Raw genomic sequence first — 20,813 nt, 5'->3', positions numbered from 1 at the left:
TCCAGTCAATTCTCGTTACCGTCGCCACTCTATAACCTCACTTATCATGCCAATTCTGAAATAACCTTGATTTTTTTATTACCATAAATAAACTCACACCATCACCTTGGTACTTCATAGAAAAATAAGAATATCCCTACAAGCCACTATGAAATTAGTACAAACAAGGCAAACACGCATACGGAAAATCATCATACAGCAATATGGCCATTGAATTTAGCATATTTCTAAAACAGCTCATAACGACAGTTAACATTTTTTCAAAATAATAATAATCGTCACTCAAGTACAATAATTAGACGTGGGAATAACCCCAAAACTAGTCATATACACAAGTACTTTTTGGAAAAAGAAAACCAAACCAAAAACATAACATAACATCACAGCACTCGTTAGCTTTTCTTTTCGTAATATCTATCTTTAAATACAAATAAAATATAGAATATAGCTCTGATAAATGTCGCTCAACATTTTCGTCTTTCATCGTACGTACAAACATTACAAAAGACAACAGATAAAAAGGAATGTATGAATAGAATTTGCATTGACGGAGCATAATTCCTACCAGATGTAGTCCCATGGTTGTTTTTTTTTACATGTTCCAGCAAAATGACCAACATCTGTCGTTGGGGAGTCTAGTAGATATACAAAGCTTTGCTCTTTTTTTAATACAAAATCACAACAGACTAACACATTAAAGCACAGTAATATCTACGGACAATGAAAATAGCTTGGTGAATTATTGATCCGACGAGGATTTCGTAATTAATTGTGTAATTGCATACAGCAATTTAGCTTCTACAATTAATCGTGGTATATTTGGTTCACCGCAACATAGACACCAATAATCAGATCACGTCGTCTCCGAAAATAATTTAGAATTACAACTTCAGCTATAGTTGTGCAGCCCTACATTCAGACAATGCTATCCTCTGGTAATATAAAACTAACAAAAGAATGTGTGCCCATAAATTCTAAGGAGCTGTAGCATTCCACTGTTTAACCTTTCCCCACCAAAGTAAGTATTCTTTCACTCCCCTCATACACTTAAAGGCATTGAGTTAATGTAAGAGAGTCTTACGCCAGCCCTACACCTCTAAAATCCATTCACAAGGAGTGAACAAAGAAACTCTAGGTGGAAAGATAGAAAACACAGGCTTGTGTTTTCTAAAAAACACTAGTTGCTAACACAGTACATGGTTGGTTGGTTTCAATCTAGTTTTCTTAAAGACGAGACAAGATTGATTAACCAAAACATATTGCTTGAAATTGAAGTCCTATTAAACAAAACAGGTAAAGAAAACAAAGACAACACATGGAGACGCGTTGCTCCTTCAAAGCAGAACCAAACAAGAAATTACTAAATGATCTTCAGACTACTGTATGTGTGCTGCGAGAGGAATGCAGACATTGTTGAGTTGGAGGAAGCAGAACATACTGTATATGCCTGGTCCAACTTTGGAATTTTGCAGTTGGTCAGGTGCCATGTTACTGGAGCAGAGTCACTAGCAGAGTCAGAGAGCGCCAGCTGTACAGCTGGCTTTGTCGATGGTTGGCCTTGAGGATACGCACACCTCGCCAGTCACTTTGCGCTTCAGTCAGATTCTTCAGTCAGCCACTGTCCATGTCCTCTGTGTGTGTGTGTGTGTGTGTGAGAGTGACGGTATGAATGTGAGTTTGGTGCTTACGTCTGTTGTGGTTAGGTGTGTTGAGCAGGCCTGAAAAGTATTGTGACCAACTCTGAGCTCATCAGTCTTGTGTGCGTTCATGCGTGTGTATGTGTGTGTGTGTGTGTGTGTGTGTGTAACACAGATGAGCATTTAGTAAGTGCCTATGCCTATAGAGCTCAACAGTGACCGCTCACATTTTGAACAGCTCTATTTCCTGGAGTTCATTTCTCATTAATTTACTCCATGGACGTTTCAGGAAATCCTCACAATCATGACCATAAAACATTTCATGTGGTGCAACAACAAAAAAAAGGATAAGGGTCAACGGTACTAAACTAAATACATTTTAGAGTGAAGGAACTACTCATCCCATAAATCATTGCGAATGATACAATTCCAATGACTTCCAACCGAACAATAGTTTCATTGACACGGTACAGTGCTTCGTTTAATAATTTAAATCCTCCATTCAGAATATGAATTGGATTTTCACTTCCGGAACGTCACTGTTGAGCTCTACATATTATGTTCCTTGTCCTACTCTCCTGTGTGTGTACAGTCATGTACGTGTGCATGTGGCATGTATATGTATGTTTGCATTGCAGGTCATGTATCCCACCCCAGTCCAGGTATCCCCTCTGTTCTAGGAGTTGGATCCCTGCTCTCTCTGTGGTTGCGGCTGTGAGGGAGTCTTGACAATGGTGATGACCGAGGCGGTGTTGAGGCGGGGAGCTGTGGCCAGGAGGCTGCCTCCTCCGGACTCAAGGCCCCGGGCGAACCTCTGCAGGGCGGCCAGGCGGGCCCCGAGGCCTTCGAGCTCCCTCCGCATGCCAGCGTTCTCCACGCCCAGCCTCTCCACCTCGCGCTGGAGCTCCTTCTTCTGCTGTTCGAGGGCCTCGCGCTGTGACACCCGTTTGACACGGCAGCTGGCAGCATACCCCCGGTTCTTCAGTGTACGCCGGCGTTGCTTCAGCTTCTGCACCTCCTCGCGGGAGAGGCCCCGCAGGTGCAGGTTGAGCTCGCGCACCGACAGCGACATGAGCTCGCTGTCTGACAGGATGGGCACATTCTCGCCGCACTCCCTCTTCACCTGACAGGACGTAATAGGATCAGTTCAGCTTTGCTCACTCACGCGTCGGTTGTTAATGCAAAGTAACATTTTTTTTTTTTTAAATAAGACAAAATAATTTATATTTATTTTTTTATTTTTTATTTATATAATAAGGGAGGAATACAAATAAAAACACAAGGCTCATTAAAAAACATATTGGAGAGAGTTGGGGAAAAAGAAGGGAGGTAATGGAATAGAAGGAAATGAAAGAAGAAAGGGAAGAGAGGGCAAGCATGGTAGAAGGCAGCATCAGACTGGATACGAAAAAAGAATAGTCAACAATGGGAGGACATAAAAAAAATTGTATCGATGCTGACGTCTTTCCTTCTACAGAAATAGTTGAGGCTGCTAACATAAGTCATTGTTGTGAAAATAATAAACTTGTCTTACCTTCAGGGCTTTGCTGTTTCTTTCTGATGTCATGGTCCGACTTTATTGTTTGTTCTTCTTCCCCAGGCACCAGGCAACACAGATTTAGACACTCTGGAAGAATAGACCAAAGAACATACTGTAAATTAGGGCTGCACAATATTAACAAAAATAAAACTATATTCTGCAAAACAATGGAATATCTCTTTTAAGATGCCATCTGGAGCCACAGAATCAAAACAAAAAACATAGCCTCATGTCATTTGTAAATTGAAGTAATCAATTTTTTAATGATTAAATACTCAGAGTCCCCCCCCCAAAAAGCATTATCACATGTGATTTAGAACATCATGCTGTTTTGTTCTCCATTTAGTCTGACATTCACAATATGCTCACAAGATGGCCAGTCATGTGCGAATCAAAGAAAAAGGAGAAGAAGCCACAGTCTTCCAAGCTTTTCCAAATGTTGCCTTTCATTTTAATCAGTGGCTTGATATGAAAAGAGAAGGGTTTCAAAGTGGCGTGCTTTCTCTGTTGACTGGAACAGTATGGGGGGGGGGGGGGGGGGTCATGTGTCCACCCCCTCCTTGCTCAAAGCAGGTGTCTCCGAGTCTAACCAAATCCCACAACACTTCCCCTTACCAACCGTCACAGGGGCCGGACAGAACTTTCAATGTGAAAAAACAAAAAACACGGTCAGGTGTTTGCCTTAATTTTATCTCTCTCCCCACTGTGGCCTTAATAGTGACTCGTATTTAGTAGTATTATACTGCAGTACTACTTAAGTCTTTTTTTTTTAAATCTACAGAACAGTTTTGCAGTAGTAATGCACTGGCAATAATACCTAGAACGATAATTCAATAAAAAGAACAAAAAATATATTCCATTATTTAAAATAACAACAATAATACTTATGTTGAGCAAACCGAAATCACCAACAACTATGACTACCACAAGACACTGTCAATGAAAGCAATATATTTCAGTTCAGTTGTGCTAATCCTGCTTTCACTATAGATACACCATCCCAACCCTCCTCCTCATACACGTGCGTGGAAATGAAACCTATCCTTAAAGGAGTAGTTCCCCCAGAAAAAAATACTTATTTTCTATCAATTACACACCCCATGAAGCCTTGATTTTTTTGTTTTTGTAATTTTTGGGGTGAACTACTCCTTTAAATACCAGGCCTGGTTTGATTGCATTTCCCGTAAAGCGTGGGAAGGTTTGGTTGTGTGTGTGTTAAACCACCAGACAGACCTGACCGTTTCATAAAGTCAGGGTGATTCAGCAAGAAACTGCCTTGCCTTCCTGGCTGGTCCACTGTCCACAGCTCCACCAACACACACACACACACACCAGGGTTGCCATGTCTGATTATTATATGCGAGTTTGTGCTTGTTTTTCTGTAAAGTAGCTAGTAAATACTGTTTTTTTGGGCTTGTTTCTACAGTATAGTTGCTTATTTGGGCTTGCTTCCATTTTTTATTTTTCATTTTATTTAAACCAGTGGTTCTCAAATATTGTCATGTCATTATGGACCACCCAAATTAATATGTAGCCCATTAGTGTTAGAATCTTTCAAAACGTTTCCAAATATTCCACATTTTATTTTAAGAGTTTTTGAAAATAGCAGATCAGCTATTTTCAGATAACCAACAATGAATATAGATTTAAAGTGCTCATGTGGCCTAGTTGCTTCTTTTGGTCTTGTTTTCATAGACCTGTTTGCTTGTTTCTCTCTCAAAACCTGGCAACACAGGCACACATACACACAGTCTGAACAACAGCACATATAAGGTCACATGGGTAGATCTCCACACACACATCAAGGCATAGTGCTGGAGTATTGTTCCAAATATAATGTTACATAGATTACATAGTATAACCAGCACACACACACACACACACACACACACACACACACACACACACACACTGTCTGAACAGCACATAAGGTCACATGGGTAGATCTCCCCCCACACACACACACATCATGGCATAGTGCTGGTGGTATTGTTTCAAATATAATGTTACATAGATTATATGGTGTATTCAATGACGACTATCCCCAAATCTACTAATACTGGCAAACCACAACACGTTAACCATTTAAGTGGCTATTATTAAACAATCAAAAGGGATGACATAAGACGAGTTAAATTCCACATTCCACACATATGAAGCAGGGTCTTGTCCCCCCCCCATACAACAACCCTGAAGTTGGGGGGGACAAGACATTGCTGGCTGGCATGGTGCTATAAATGCCCTGCTCTAGTAAACAGCCATCACAAGTGCATCACACGCCATCCATCTTAGCCAGGCTTTTAAATGCTACACAAATGGCTTTAAACTGTGCAGGTGCTTGAATGCGTGTCCAAAACACTGTCCAGCAATGTCATATTGTGTCATTATGTGTCCATCGAGACCGATAAGGCCTAAACAATTCGTTTAGAAATCGAGGTATTTGTGCGATCGGGGATGTGGCTCGAAAACATGCTAGCAGCACGTTAGCATGGAGGGCTAAAAGAAGCACATTAAAGCAAACAGCTGCCTTACTCACTTGTCCTTGGTGTGTCTGTTCTGTCAGTCCGCGGTAGAAAACCAGTCCTCGTCGGTCGGCGTGTGATCGGTTATAACAGTAAAACGGAACGTCTTCGCGATCAAGGAAGATCCGGTGGATTTATATGATCTGCTCTCGGTCGGTCGAGGAGAGTGTCTACTGTCTGGCGACAAAATGTCAGTCCGCCTTTTCCCGGAATTACTCTCTAGCTGTTTGAGGTTGGATTCTTTCATTCATAAAAAACACACCAACAATGACGTCAGGCCAGAGGAATGAGGGCGGAGCCTCCCCCCCGCCCCCACAGCGTACTCTGAAAGATGTAAACAACAAGGAAAAAGGAAAGCCTGCTTCCCAACTTTTCCATCACACCCTGTTCCCTGGATTTCTCCCTATTATGTTTCAATAAACAGACTAAATAAATGATACTATATATATATATATATATATATATATATATATATATATATATATATATATATATATATATATATATATATATATATATATATATATATATATATATATATATATATATACATACATACATACATACATACATACATACACACATACACACACACACACACACACACACACACACACACACACACACACACACACACACACACACACACACACACACACACACACACACACACACACACCAAAGCAAAAAGAAGATGAGCAAATTACATAAAACAAAAACAAAAGATATTCCTCTACTAACTATGGATTACAATGTCCATATTCATCTCACACCATATAATCATTATACGTGCGAGGCAAGTTAGGCCTTTATTAGGCTGTGCAAAAATACTGTGGTAATTTAACTCAGAGAGTGTTCAACCAAATGGAACTAGGGTCCATGAGTTACACATGGATACATTAACACAATGGATTTGACCGTGTATTAGAAGATCACATCACATCACATCACATCACATCACATCACATCACATCACCCTTATTTACAACACATTTAGATCAGGGCAGCAACACATACACACACACACACACACACACACACACACACACACACACACACACACACACACACACACACACACACACACACACACACACATATAATATATATATATATATATATATATATATATATATATATATATATATATATATATATATATATATATATATATATATATATATATATATATATATATATATATATATATATGTGTATATATAAAATAATGACCCTTGATGTTTGACCAGTTTTTATAGTATAGTTTGTTGATTACTTTTGATGCAGTAATGGTCTTTTTTCTTTTTTGAGGTATTGAAAAGGTCTAAAAGTCCTTAAATTGTTACTTCACTGTCATCTGGGGACCCCCCAAAATCATTGTGGAGCCTCCCCCGGTGGTCCCGACCCACAGGTTGAGAACCACTGGTGTTGACAACCCCAAACCTGTCATTAGACAGTCCGGTCGACAGGGGGAGACGTTCGTTCGAGCGAATGAGCGAATCCATCCAGGAAGTGACCCCTTTCTTTTCCCGTCATCCAACGCGCACATGCACGCTTTACTGAATGACCTCAGACTGTCGCAGGACCGACCGGTGCTGCACCCTCTCCTCGAAATATAACAATCTCCCCTTTTCTCTGTAAATAGCGATCAAGACGCTGCTTGCGTTGCTGATTTGCTGATCAGACTGTCCCAGACACAGGGCTTGTAGATCAGATCAGATCACCATGTCCGGCATTGAAGAGCTGCCCCCCGCTGCGGGCCCTATCTCTATCCGGCCCCCCGAAGACGAGATCGAAGATGATGATGACGATGATGATGATGAGGAGGTATGGATTTACTTATTATAAACACGTTAAGTCAAATCAGTGGTGGAAGAAGTACTCGGATATTTTATTTTAAGTAAAAGGAGCAATACCACGATATAAAAAAAATACTCCGTTACGACTAAAGGGCCTATGTGTTCAAAGTCTTACTTGAGTAAATGTACTTAGTTACTTAACAACACTGTTAACAATCACACTGCAGCCTTGCCCAGATTTAAACTCCAGCTAGCTTTCTGAACATACAGATCGTAGCTTGCTAATAAACAGTGGTGGAAGAAGTACTTAGATATTTTACTTAAGTAAAAGGAGCAATGCCACAATATAAAAATGTATACAAGTAAAAGGCCTGTGTTCAAAATGTAAAAGTACAAAAGTGTTGGCATCAAAATGTAGGCTACTTAAAGTACTAAAAGTATAAGCACTAATATGTTTGAAAATGTTTATAAAATACATTAACCACGTACCACAGCCTATGTATAAAATAAGGCTGTGTATGTTTTGTAATAGTTATTTATATCTGCAAAGTAACTAGTAACTAAAGTTTTCAAATAATTGTAGTGGAGTAAAAGTACAATATTTGTTTCTGAGATGTAGTGGAGTAGAAGTAAAAGTATTAAATTGTAGTACAGTACTTGAGTAAATGTACTTAGTTACTTCATTGCTAATGAATAATCCTTCGATTTCGCTCTGGATCAATGCTGGCAGTTGTTAGGTAATTTGACATTTAAAAGAGTAGTTATTTTGTTTTTCACTTATCGCACTAATGCACAATCAAAATGGACATTGAAGGTGAAATTTGGATCATTATTTCCAACCCTATTATTTATTGATGAATTTACATTAGATTGGAGTGTCATTTTAGTGACTGTTCCTACAGTGTAGAAACACTATAGCTAGTTGAGCCATCTTTTCTTTTGTGACTGAAGCCCTTGATCCAAAATTGAGGTCAAGTAGACCTGCTCAGCTTTTTTGTACATGCCACAGAGCATGGTATGATGTTATCATGCAGTACACCTGTATGGATGATATGTTATATGTTTGTTAGATTTGTATGTTTCTCCACTCATTTATTCAGGGTTTTCCTTTAATTTGCCACATGTGTGTGTGTACTGTGTGTATATGTACTGTAGATAGATATGAATAATCCAGTGCACACTGCACTGCAAAAAACCCAACCGTTTTTATTTTAAAACTTGACGCATTGAACAATGTGTTTTTCTTTTTTTCTTTTCTGTCTGTCAGTTCGACGAGACATTGATGGAGAGGCTCTGGGGTTTGACAGAGATGTTCCCTGACACGGTTCGCAGTGCTGCAGAGGTGTCCGCGCACTGTTCTGTCTCTCTTGCCAAGAACTTCTACAGGTACATTATGTCACATTATGTCTCTTCCACATTAGGAGATCCATTCCACACTGCCCTGAAAGATTGCAAGTAGTGAAATGATTACTCTTGTTGCTGAAATGATCTAGTGTTCTTATGTAACGTGATGCTGTGGGTGTACTATTAAATCATACAATTCAAGCCCTAGTCACAACTTCTTTTAGCTTGTAAAAATGTTGCAGCTAGTTACTGTGTTGCTTTGTAGGGCAGCGCACTTACTGGAGCTGACTTCTGCCTCTTTTGCTGTTTTGTGACCACACATCACATAGTCATAAATTAATGTATGCAACAAGGTATACAATATATATTCTTTATACCTGCAATATCCCTCTAGTAATACTATTAAAGCTATTACTTATCGTTGCTGTTTATCTTAGACATTTCATTCCTCTCATCTTTTCTTTTTTATGTTTGTGTGTGTCTGTTTATGTATGTGCAATGTAGTTTCTCCCGCGCAGCACTCTGGGTGGGCACCACTTCCTTCATGATCCTGGTGCTTCCTGTTGTGTTTGAGACAGAAAGACTACAACTGGAGCAGCAGCAGTTACAACAGCAGAGACAGGTGTGTGTGTGTGTGTGTGTGTGTGTGTGTGTGTGTGTGTGTGTGTGTGTGTGTGTGTGTGTGTGTGTGTGTGTGTGTGTGTGTGTGTGTGTGTGTGTGTGTGTGTGTGTGTGTGTGTGTGTGTGTGTGTGTGTGTGTTCTTCCTCTTTGAAATTACAAGTATAATTGCTGCACAGACCAGACCATTCAAGTATAATTGCTGCACAGACCACAGCTTTAAGTAAACTTTTATAGCTTGTTTTTCACATTTTGTCATTGTTCTTTAAACCTATTGGCAACCTTAACTTAATACTTCTGCATGTTTTGGGTCTGTGGGTATACCCAGAGCCTTCTATTGGAGAGTTACGTCAATTAGGGGGCAGAAACAGCACCGGTCACATGGTTCATGACGTAAACTTGAAATAGTGACAAACTCCAGTGCATTCCGTAAACTTCCGGTTCAGGGCTTTGTCACTATTGGCCAATAGAAGGCTCTGTAGAAGCCTGGCCCCATGAAGTGAACGGAGGTGAAGCAACTCTCCTTATATGGCTCTGGGTTTACCCAGCACAGGTGAAGACTGATCATATCCTCCTCTCCCTTTAGATCCTTCTCGGTCCCAACACTGGCATGTCTGGAGGCATGCCTATGATGCCACCTGCACCTGGCAAAATGTGACGAAGATGTCCCTGCACAAATGTGAGACCTGCCGCTAGCAGCGGTAGAGGGACAGCCCAGAAAAGAGCCGGTGAAGAAGATGATGATGACCAGAAGAAATGATGGAACTGTGAAAGCTTTATCCTGATGATGCTTATTTCAACATCCAGGACTGGCCAATCGGATGGGCCGTTGAAGAGGAGGAGGTTTTCATGATTGCCATTTCCTGGGTGTTGCAGTCTAATGCGTCCCCCTCTCTCACTGTCTCTCTTTTCTCAAACACCTCACAGAGACTGACTTCATGGGGCAATGTCCGTCTATTTTGTTTTTATACATACAGTATATATAAATAATGTACTTCTAGTGATTTAAGTGAGGTATGTTCCCTACGGACAACAGGTGAAGGTGGTTAATTACAAAAAACAAAGGGTGTGTGAAAGATCCAAAGTACTTCTAGAGCCGTGTGAACTGGTGGGTTTTGTTCAAACTGAAACATGAAACACTGGCATAATGTGATGGACCAAGAACAGAGACAAGAGAACATTCTGTTATTGATTATATTTGGTCGTGGAGGGGTCATAGAGAAGGTAAAATTTGGGTCCTGAGTAAAGCCAGCTGAGAGCCATTGTTCTACAGGATACCAATTGTATGTCTGTGTGTTTTCAGTCTGAGCAATGTCCATGTGGGCGTGATACTTGTAATGACATTCTGCCCTTTGAAGCGATTGAAAACGTCTGTTTGGTATTTCATATATTTATTGGTTCCATCTGTATGTGGAGAATCAATGGTAGTACATGCCGACTAAAACCAATGCTGCACAACTGGAGTACATTCCAAGATGTGGAGCATGCATACTACATAGCTGATAGAAATATGATTCATAGCTCTGCTGCAGTGGTTCTCAACCTCGGTTCTGGAGGCCCATGTCTTGTCCATACCATTTTCTTCTACTAGATAGTTGTAAACCTGGTATGACAGTGTGTGATTATAGTAAAGCCAGTTAGTACTCTTTATCCCCAACACTGGATTTGTGAACTGTTAATCAGTAGTTCACATCTCCAGTCCTAGGGATCCGGCTAGAACACAGGCTACCATTTAATAGCTAGAAGGAGAAGCAGCAACATTCTGGCTCCCCTGGATTGGAGGCTAGAGTTGCTCTGCTAAACCACACTCTCATCCACTCTACACTGTGCATTTCTATCTGTATTGTTTGTGAGGTTTCATTCTGGGTATCAGTGTTTCTTAATATGGTGTCCCATTAGTTAGAGTTGACATCTCTACCATTTTTGTTTGCACCTTACAATAGCATTGGACAATATCTGACATAAAAGTAAAGTAGCACTGCAACTGTACTGGAATTGTCGATACTAAACTTTGAAAGTCGTTTATTAAATTTATATTTGAGAGCCTAGCACTACCTTTTAATTGATCAATACCTGTGAAGACAGGTAGTTATTGGTCATGTAAAAGATTGATTGTTTTAAGAATATGCCACAAAAGCCATATTCCCTTTACTTCTAAGTCAAAGCCATAACCTTATAAGTTTGGACTTTGTGTCACATTCCCCAGTGAGGATCTGCCCAGTTAAAAGAATGTATACTAGTATTATAAACGTTACCCTGACAATTCCAGTCCAGTGTAATTGAACATCATTTGTTTTACTTTAATGTTGGCCATTTGGAATTTACAGTCTCTTACCTCTGCTCATGGAGCATATCTCTGTCTGTGTTTTCAACATGACTGCTAATAAAAACACCAGTGAGATGGAAAGCTATGTGTTTACCCTAAGGGTGCAACAAAGTTCATTGAACTAATAGATGATAAAAAATATATACATATTTTGCTGGTGAAAGTTAGATTAAAGTGCATATGGTGTGATATGAAATCAAAGCTTATACAAACCTGTACAGACAAATCAATTTAGTTGATTCAAATGTGCTTGTCGATTATTCGATTATTTGGAAAGATAATCAATAGAATAATCGCTAAGAAAATAATTGATAGATGCAGCCCCAGTCTATACTTAATGTTTGGTGTGGTGTAAGAAGTCTATACAGTTAAGTTAGTGTGTCACAACGCGTACGGTTGGCATTGTAATTAAAAACAACCATCCTCTGAGGTGAGGAGACAACTTTGTCCAAATGTGTACCCTCGACAGCAATTATAATGACAGACAGTGGTGGAAAGAAATTAAGTACATTTATTCAAGCACTGTACATTTACTCAAGTACCGTACCTAAATACAATTGTGAGGTTCTTTTACTTTACTGGAGTATGTCCAAATGTCAATATTTCTACTCTACATCTCAGAGGCAAATATTGTACTTACTACTTGTACTTTACTCCACTACAATTATTTGAAAACTTAAGTTTCTAGTCTGTAGATTTTGATTATTATTATGTAACATACATTAATAACTTCAGCCCTATTTAAACTTTGGCTGTTTGAAAATAGCAGATCTACAAGCTCACAATGCATCACGTTGCGATGCGATGATAACTTGTGTGAAACGGGACGTTCTGCATAATGAGTACTTTTACTTTTGATACTTTAAGTATATTTTGATGCCAATACTTTTGTAATTTTACTCGAGTAAATTTTGATTTCTGTTTGATTTTGTTTCTGCATGGCAGTATTGATACTTTTACATAAGTAAAAACTGATGATGACAGATGCACCATTTGGTTGTGTGTAACGTTAAAATATTTACTGAATGGTTTGTGTTAACTCATATATAGTTAATCTTACAAGAAAAATAGTTTCATTCAATTAAAGTCATCTACAATCTACAAAGTAACGGGTAACTAAAGTTTTTAAATAATTGTAGTGGAGTAAAAGTATAGTCTTTGCCTTTGATCATGTAGTGGAGTAGAAATAAAATAACTGAAAATTGGTAATACTCCAGTAAAGTAGAAATACCTCAAAATCTTACTTGAGTACAGTACTTGTGTAAATGTACTTAGTTACTTTTAACACCACTGGAGTTAGATATGACTTCAAATTAGGAATTTTACGTCAACAGTTGCCGCACAACTAGCCAGCCAATCACAGCCAGCTGTCCCTCCGCACCATGGGATCTATGACGCAGAACAATCGATATTCTTCCCGCCCAACCAACCTGCGAGTGTCAAAGTGTCATACCAGGTTCTCCTCTATTAGACTTAACCTTTTGTTACTTTAGGTAACTAAATACTGATATTGTACGGTGTAAGGCTGTTTCTATTTCATTATCAGTAGTTTGGGGGTATTTTTTTGTGTGTGAATTGTAGTTAGTTCATGTCAGCAGGCCTTTGTGTTTAAAAAGCCAGAGAAAGTGGATAAATCACGTACCTAGCTTAAAGCTATAGCTGACTTGTCAGTGAGAAGTCGACAGGCTAACATTAATAAAGGCATACTGCTTATTACTGGCATCAAGCTAGCTGCCATTTGCCAGCCAGTGAGACAGTTCAAAACTATCATCACAACTTTTAGCTTCTGCCTGCCATCAATATGAAATGTGCAGAGGACCAAGTGGTGGAAGGTGATGCTGTGTGCCTCCAGGACGATGAGGTGAGAATACGAAAACAGGGAGTATTATATGCAGTGGTGGAAAAAGTATTAATATATAAGTAAAGATGTCAATACCACAATGTAGAAATACTCCATTACAGTCCGGTATTCAAAATGTACTTGAGTAAAAGTACAAAAGTATTGTCATCAAATTATACTGAAGTACCAAAAGTAAAAGTCATTATGCAGAATGTCCCATTTCAAGTTTTCAAAATGTATAAAAATCTTTTGAAAATAGCAGATCTACAAGCTCACAAGCTACACATTGTGAACTTGTAGATCGGCTGTTTTCAAATAGCCAAAAATATTTATAGAGCTTAAGTGGTTAATGTATGTTTAGTAATAAAAATCTAAATCTAAAAAGTAACTAGTAACTAAAGTTTTCAAATAATTGTAGTGGAGTAAAAGTACAATATTTTCCTCAGAGATATAGTGGAGTAGAAGTAAAAGTATTGAAAATGGGAAATACTCCAGTAAAGTAAAAAATACCTCAAAATTGTACTTGAGTACAGTACTTGAGTAAATAAATGTACTCAGTTACTTTACACCACTGATATTATACGCTGTTACTGTATAACAAGGCAATTTTCTTTTTGACATTTTAAAAACAAAACCTATTGTCATTGTATTTTGTTTCCCTTTGTCTCACCTATCAGGAGAGCTTCTTCCAAGACATTGACTTATTGCAGAAACATGGGATCGTGAGTTACCTCTAAATAAGGAATTGATGTAACAAAAAACAAACACACACACACACACACACACACACACACACACACACACACACACACACACACACACACACACACACACACACACACACACACACACACACACACACACACACACAGATACATTCTTAAGGCATTTACCGAGCATCCATTGCACTTCATCCATATGTGCACCTGCAGCTTGCAACTAATCTCTTTCTGTTTTTTTCCTCATAATTGTCTCTCATTTACGTCTACAGAACATGGCGGACATTAAAAAGCTGAAGTCGGTGGGTATCTGCACAGTGAAGGGCATCCAGATGACCACTAAAAGGTCCCTGTGCAACATCAAGGGCCTGTCAGAGGCCAAGGTGGAGAAAATCAAAGAGGCTGCTGGGAAGATGCTGGTGAGAACGACATGGACTCGCTCATGGAGCATCCAGACTTTCTTTAAAATGTTTCATCCACATTTTCAGGATTACATAACCTATTAAACACAATAGTGCACATAAAATAATACTTGTTCTGTGAGTGGAAATTTGGATGGATTGTCTTTTTAGTTTGTTCTTTTCACATCGTAGACAAATGGTTTCCAGACTGCCTTTGAGTACAGTGCCAAGAGGAAGCAAGTGTTCCATATCACAACCGGGAGTCAGGAGTTTGAGTTAAGAACCTAGTTTATGATTCTTTGTGCTTCTCTTTACTAATCAACTTATTGATTGTTTTAGATTGAATTAAATCATTATTATGAATGTATTGTAAAATTACAATGCCGTTGGCTACCAGCTACTAGATATTCTAGCAAGTAATCAATTATTTTTGAAAAACCTGTTTTATTCTAAATATTCAGTTGTCAAAATAGTGTAAATATTACTAGTTCCCTGGACTGATGTTACAGCTCCTGATATTCTGTGGATGTTATCTGTCTGCAGCAAACTGATGGGTGGAGGTATGGAGAGCATGGCAATCACAGAGGCCTTTGGAGGTGAGGGGTTGTTCTGCTACGCTTTTATATTGCTGTGCTCTGCTATGAGCGTTCTTTGTCCTGCATGAGACATTCAGGGTGCACATCACAATTCAAACTTAGCAGTCACATATTTTATATGGCCATGTGCGTGTGTGTTTGTTTATCTATTGATCAACGACACAAGCAGAGTGTTGCATGTATTTGTCACATATTTATTTCAACAGAGTTCCGGACAGGGAAAACCCAGCTCTCACACACACTTTGTGGTAAGTTATTTAATCAAGAGATAATGAAAACATTGGGTGAACTAAATGAATGACTCAGACTGAGCGTGTACTGTTGTTCAGTCACAGCTCAGCTACCTGGAGAAGATGGCTACACCGGCGGGAAAGTCATCTTCATCGACACAGAGCACACCTTGTATCCTTTATTCATACATTGGAGCTTGGAGACTCTATGTCCCCTATCTGGGAATGAAGTTCTCAGGCTTTGTATTTATAGAAGTCCTATTACAGTACCAACTGCAACTTTTAACATATTCATTATATATTAATGTGTCATGTTATTATCAGGTAAGGTACTTTACATTATTTTACACAGCTCATCTGTGTAAAAATGTGCTTTTTAAATGGTAACACTTTTATGCATATCCTACAAACATTTCACATACACCATCAAACATGTTAAAGGTTTAAAGTAAGAAAAGAAACAATCAATAATGTTACTACCAGATAAAGTTATTGTGTTATTTTAAGTCCCATATTACCCTTGACTTGTATGGTGTTGGTTCTAGTCGTCCAGATAGGTTGAAGGACATCGCTGAGCGGTTTAATGTGGACCACGATGCTGTCCTTGACAACGTGCTCTATGCTCGAGCCTACACCAGTATGTACACACTAGGGTAGCCACTTTATTAGGTACACTTACCTAATAAAGCGCCTACTAAATCAAATTAATCCAATTCACTTGAAATTATTACAATCATTACTTGTTACAAAAATATATTACAACAAGAAAATATGTTCATATCTGGGTCCCTAGGATAGAATCATTCCATTGCATAATGAAAATAAATGTGGGGGTTTGTGACATGAAAAGGATATTAGACATATTAGATCATGCATCTTGCCCATTCTAATGTTTAGTTGAACAATAACTGAAACTCTTCACTTTGTCATATGAGTAGTTGAGCATGCTATGCATACGCATGCTGTTATGTTGACGGGTAGGTGTACCTAGTAAAGTGGCTACTGATGGTCTGCCTTTCGTTTATAGTAAGACATTACTATGGCTGCCTGCAACTATAAACTTTTGCAGCTCTATTAGATTTAAAAATAAAATAAAAGAGAAATGTACATTTCATGTCCCCCTCAAATCGATTATATTGTTAAAATGGATAATTTATTAATAGTTTTTTTTAATCGTTTTTATAGCACCCTTTAACATTAACCTGGCATATATCAGCTGATTTACTGTACTTTGTAATTTTGTGGCACAATGTGTCAGGTAGATTAGAAGACATTTTGTAGAATCCCCAGACGCAATCGCTTTGAAAAATTATATATATTCAAAAGATTTGCACAAACTTTCACGATTGCTTGTATATCTGCTATTTCTGAATAGCCAAATAAATCTTAAAATTACACAAATAATGCAGTCTTAAAGGGTTAATTGACTTTTTATGTTTTTGTCAATCGTAGTTGATTCGGCTGTGTCACAAATACATATTCTAAATGATGGCATTAGGCTTTGAGAAATTGAACTCACAGTCTGACTCCATTTGTTATGATGATGTTAACTCATCACTTCTGCACAAAGACAATAATTTCTCAAATGAATTTCAATTAATTTAACTCCTTCATTAATGATGTTCTTGTCCGCAGCCCAGTGGAATCATAGCGCAACACACTTTTGTGAGCTTTATTTATGCAGTTTGTGCTCTGTCTGTAGGTGAACATCAGATGGAGCTGTTGGACTTTGTAGCAGCCAAGTTCCATGAGGAAGGAGGAGTTTTCAAACTTCTGGTATGTGAAAGGAACATTTTGCAGGAATTAATCATCATCAGGATTGTTTTTATTCAGTGATTTTCATTAGTTTTTCAAGATGTAATCTTTTCCCCTGTGAAGGTTTATAGGTGGAATATATTGTATTTTTACTCTCATATGTGATTTGTAGAAGTGTGGAATGAATTTAAATTCCCATATCACCAATATTACAAAGTTAAGAGCCATGGTTCCCATACAACACACAGGCCAAGCAAAGCATAATGTCCATGTATGTCTAAAACCGTTACTTTTCAGGAAATGGAAAAAAGAACCTGTGTTCCAATGGCTCCAATGTAGATATTAGCTACAAGCTCTTGTTAATACTTTTCATTAGTTGATATTTTTAAAACGCACAGACAGACTTAACCACTTTGAATCTGGCGTCCCTATTTTGGGGCAAAGAAGGGAAAAAAGTGGAGGTTTTCAAAAATAGCATAAACAACAAGAGTTTGTGCATCGGCTATTTTCGCTACTTTTGCATTATTCTATGACGAGGTATGAAGGAGGCATTCATTTATCAAAAAACATAAAAAGATGAAATATGCAGACATAAGGTTTCTGTCCGACAGCGACGATACCTGCAATGATATAGATTAATGGTGTCTGTCTACCCTGCACCTCATCTCTCGGCCACCAGATCATTGACTCCATCATGGCTCTGTTCCGGGTGGACTTCTCTGGCCGAGGAGAGCTGGCAGAGCGGCAGCAGAAACTGGCCCAAATGCTCTCCAGGCTTCAGAAGATCTCTGAAGGTCTGAACCACAGCCACCTTATCTCTTCTTTCTTCCCTTCCTACATATGCCTTTACATTTTCTCTTTATCATTTTCTTCTCCAGTCCACTTTTAAGGTCTCAGCCAGGGTTTCCTTTTGAGTTATTTATAGGAAAATATATGTGTTTTCATTCAGCGTACATGGCTAACGAAAATAGACGGAATACAAGCTCACAACGTGTCGCACCGCAATGCATTGTGAGCTTGTAGATAGACTATTTGAAATTTTTACGTGACAGTGTTGTACAGTGACATATAAAATAGGACTTAATTGGTTAACACATTCCCTGCCAGGGGTTTCCTAAAACAGGCTGCAGCCTGTGGTGGCCAAAATTCATTTAACAGTCATTGTGGTATTGATTAATTGAATGACATTGTAGGTGCAACAATCATCACCTGTTCTTTCCTGTCAAACTCCTCTCCCTGACAAACTCCTTACAAACAGCCGACTCATGCAAACCTATTTCGAACATGCCGACTATGTGTGAGTCAGCTATAGAATAAAGCCCATGTAAGGAATGACCATCTGTTGTTATACCTCTGTGTACCATCCTGCCATTATAAATGTGTGTAAGACATTGGTGTACAAGCCTCTGCCAGCATTTTTTACGATTTTACCTTTTCAAGTAGTCACAGAATATTTTCCGCGATCACCGTCCTCACGGTGATCCCCTCATTACACACACTGGGGTCTCGTAGAATCGGGGGGAAAAATCTGATTGCGGGCAATGTGTTCATAAGACTTAAGTATTTCGCGGATTATAAAATAAATTAGAATGAATTCATGTTGATTTGTCAAAAAAGAAATGTAAAAGCAACCCCCCCTCCCAAAAAAAGAGCTTCTCAATTATTTGATTAATAGAACACGTAATAGATAGAATAATCGCTAATAAGATAATCGATAGTTGCAGCCATAACCATCACATAACAGAAAGATCACAGTTTTAAATCCATACTGAGACTGATATTCCATAATTTAGAAAAACAGAAACGGACACCAACACCCTTTAATCGACTTTTCATGTTTTTGTCAATCCTAGTTGATTCGTGTCACAAATAAATATTCTAAATGATGGCATTAGGCTTTGAGAGGCTACCATGTACAGTGTAATGTACCATGTACTGTATGACATCTATCTCATTGCCTATAAACGTGTTTCTTCTAGAGTACAATGTGGCAGTGTTTGTGACCAACCAGATGACCGCTGATCCTGGTGCAGGAATGACGTAAGAAATAATATTCATGCCACATTCACAGTCTGTAAGAACAAAGTTCTGTGCAAAGATCCGGAAATTCTCAATAAATAGATTTAATTCTGTAAAACACACATCTGTAAATCCAGTGATAATCTCTCATTTAAAATGAAATAACTTCAGACAACAACACATTCACCGCAATAAGTGTGATCAAGGGAGAACAGGAGAGCATTTTGTTTGTTTTTTAATTGGTTGTTTATTCATTTTTCTTATTTTTTTATTCATTCCAGGTTTCAAGCTGATCCCAAGAAGCCGATTGGAGGGCACATCCTGGCCCACGCCTCCACCACAAGGATCAGCTTGAGGAAGGGGCGCGGAGAACTAAGAATTGCCAAGATATTTGACAGGTACTTACCACAGCCTTTGTGTAACATGCTGTATTCAAGTGAGCCATAGCACTGCCTGCCACCTAATCCAGGCTTAACTTAGACCCAGGACAATCCAACTCAATACTTGCATTTGGCAGAGCAGCAGATAAACTCATTTTTTCCCCAGTTTCTCTACAGCGTACAGTATACAGTCTGATACAATGTATAGGAATAAAAGCAGGGTTTGCACAACCTCTTCACCCTGTCTGACCTGTGAAGGGGTGGGGGGGTGCTGTATTAAACCCTGTATAACCCCTGTAATACTAGTGAGCTGGTGTGGCAGTGATGTGTCTTCTCTTTTCCATTATGTCCTCTAGTCCTGATATGCCAGAGAATGAGGCCACTTTTGCCATTACAGCTGGGGGTATTGCAGATGCCAAAGAATGAAGAGACCATATGCAATGACTGTTCCTATCCACTGTTACTAATTTAAAGTGTATTTCAGTTATACGGTACATGACATACAGTATGTTCATGTTGTGCTACAGTACCATTTGTATTGCATTTGTATTTATATTGCATTTGTATTTATTCAGTAATTTAAGGCTAAACTAAGTACCATTTAAGGCATTTGTATGTATTTGTTTATTTAAGGCTGTTGTATTTATTATTTCTATGATGATTGATTGGTAGTGTTTGCTTGTTCAGTATTCATGGTGGAATTAAATTAATCATCATTTTGAGTTTGTTGTCAAGTCTGTTCAGTGTTTATTGATAGGGTGGCCTCATTTGTGTGCATGAGATCAAAAAACTGTTCAAACGTATTATCTTGGCTAAATACAGTATAGTATAATAAATGATGAGGGTAGTATGGTGGTGATAAGGATAGCAATGGTGGCAGATATGGTTGGTGGAAATGGTTGTGGTGATGAGGATGATGTTAATATGATTAAAATTATGATAATAATGATGATGGTGGTATTAATAACAGTAATAATTATAATGCTTAATAATGGTTATTTAGTGTATAATAGTATATATGGATCCGGGTAGATCTACGCTTATTGTATACGCTTTATGACGGGTGGGATTGTTTTGTTTTTGTTA

At 38.6% G+C, this 20,813-nt stretch overlaps 3 protein-coding genes across 3 annotated transcripts; 2 read left to right on the top strand and 1 right to left on the bottom strand.

Annotated features, from left to right (window-relative positions):
* Positions 1-61: 61 nt before the first annotated feature.
* Positions 62-5,855, bottom strand: maff (v-maf avian musculoaponeurotic fibrosarcoma oncogene homolog F). Its single transcript, XM_084079208.1, has 3 exons — positions 5,714-5,855; positions 3,172-3,264; positions 62-2,760 (listed from the first exon to the last, which is right to left on the bottom strand). The coding sequence occupies exons 2-3, from the start codon at positions 3,202-3,204 to the stop codon at positions 2,314-2,316; spliced, it is 480 nt and encodes a 159-aa protein (XP_083935334.1). The 5' UTR covers positions 3,205-3,264; positions 5,714-5,855; the 3' UTR covers positions 62-2,313.
* Positions 5,856-7,235: 1,380 nt separating this feature from the next.
* Positions 7,236-11,504, top strand: tomm22 (translocase of outer mitochondrial membrane 22 homolog (yeast)). The gene is made up of 4 exons (XM_084078775.1): positions 7,236-7,526; positions 8,766-8,884; positions 9,347-9,464; positions 10,048-11,504. The coding sequence occupies exons 1-4, from the start codon at positions 7,425-7,427 to the stop codon at positions 10,117-10,119; spliced, it is 411 nt and encodes a 136-aa protein (XP_083934901.1). The 5' UTR covers positions 7,236-7,424; the 3' UTR covers positions 10,120-11,504.
* A 2,084-nt stretch (positions 11,505-13,588) lies between these two features.
* dmc1 (DNA meiotic recombinase 1) lies at positions 13,589-20,421 on the top strand (the record flags this gene model as incomplete). Its single annotated transcript, XM_084078780.1, has 13 exons — positions 13,589-13,648; positions 14,305-14,349; positions 14,619-14,765; positions 14,940-15,022; positions 15,291-15,343; positions 15,550-15,591; positions 15,673-15,745; positions 16,119-16,210; positions 17,276-17,349; positions 18,008-18,122; positions 19,308-19,368; positions 19,629-19,745; positions 20,084-20,421. The coding sequence occupies 13 exons, from the start codon at positions 13,589-13,591 to the stop codon at positions 20,151-20,153; spliced, it is 1,032 nt and encodes a 343-aa protein (XP_083934906.1). The 3' UTR covers positions 20,154-20,421.
* Positions 20,422-20,813: the final 392 nt, after the last annotated feature.

Source organism: Gymnoscopelus microlampas (assembly GCF_963454915.1).
Source record: "Gymnoscopelus microlampas genome assembly, chromosome: 14".
Lineage (NCBI taxonomy): Eukaryota > Metazoa > Chordata > Actinopteri > Myctophiformes > Myctophidae > Gymnoscopelus > Gymnoscopelus microlampas.
This window is presented reverse-complemented; position numbering and strand designations above follow the sequence as displayed.

Coding starts and splice junctions, on each gene's coding strand:
- maff (XM_084079208.1), bottom strand. CDS start 3,204: ATGACATCAGAAAGAAACAGCAAAGCCCTGAAG. Junction 2,761..3,171: donor GAAACAGCAAAGCCCTGAAG/GTAAGACAAGTT, acceptor ACGTCCTGTCAG/GTGAAGAGGGAGTGCGGCGA.
- tomm22 (XM_084078775.1), top strand. CDS start 7,425: ATGTCCGGCATTGAAGAGCTGCCCCCCGCTGCGGGCCCTATCTCTATC. Junction 8,885..9,346: donor CTTGCCAAGAACTTCTACAG/GTACATTATGTC, acceptor TGTGCAATGTAG/TTTCTCCCGCGCAGCACTCT. Junction 9,465..10,047: donor AGTTACAACAGCAGAGACAG/GTGTGTGTGTGT, acceptor CTCTCCCTTTAG/ATCCTTCTCGGTCCCAACAC.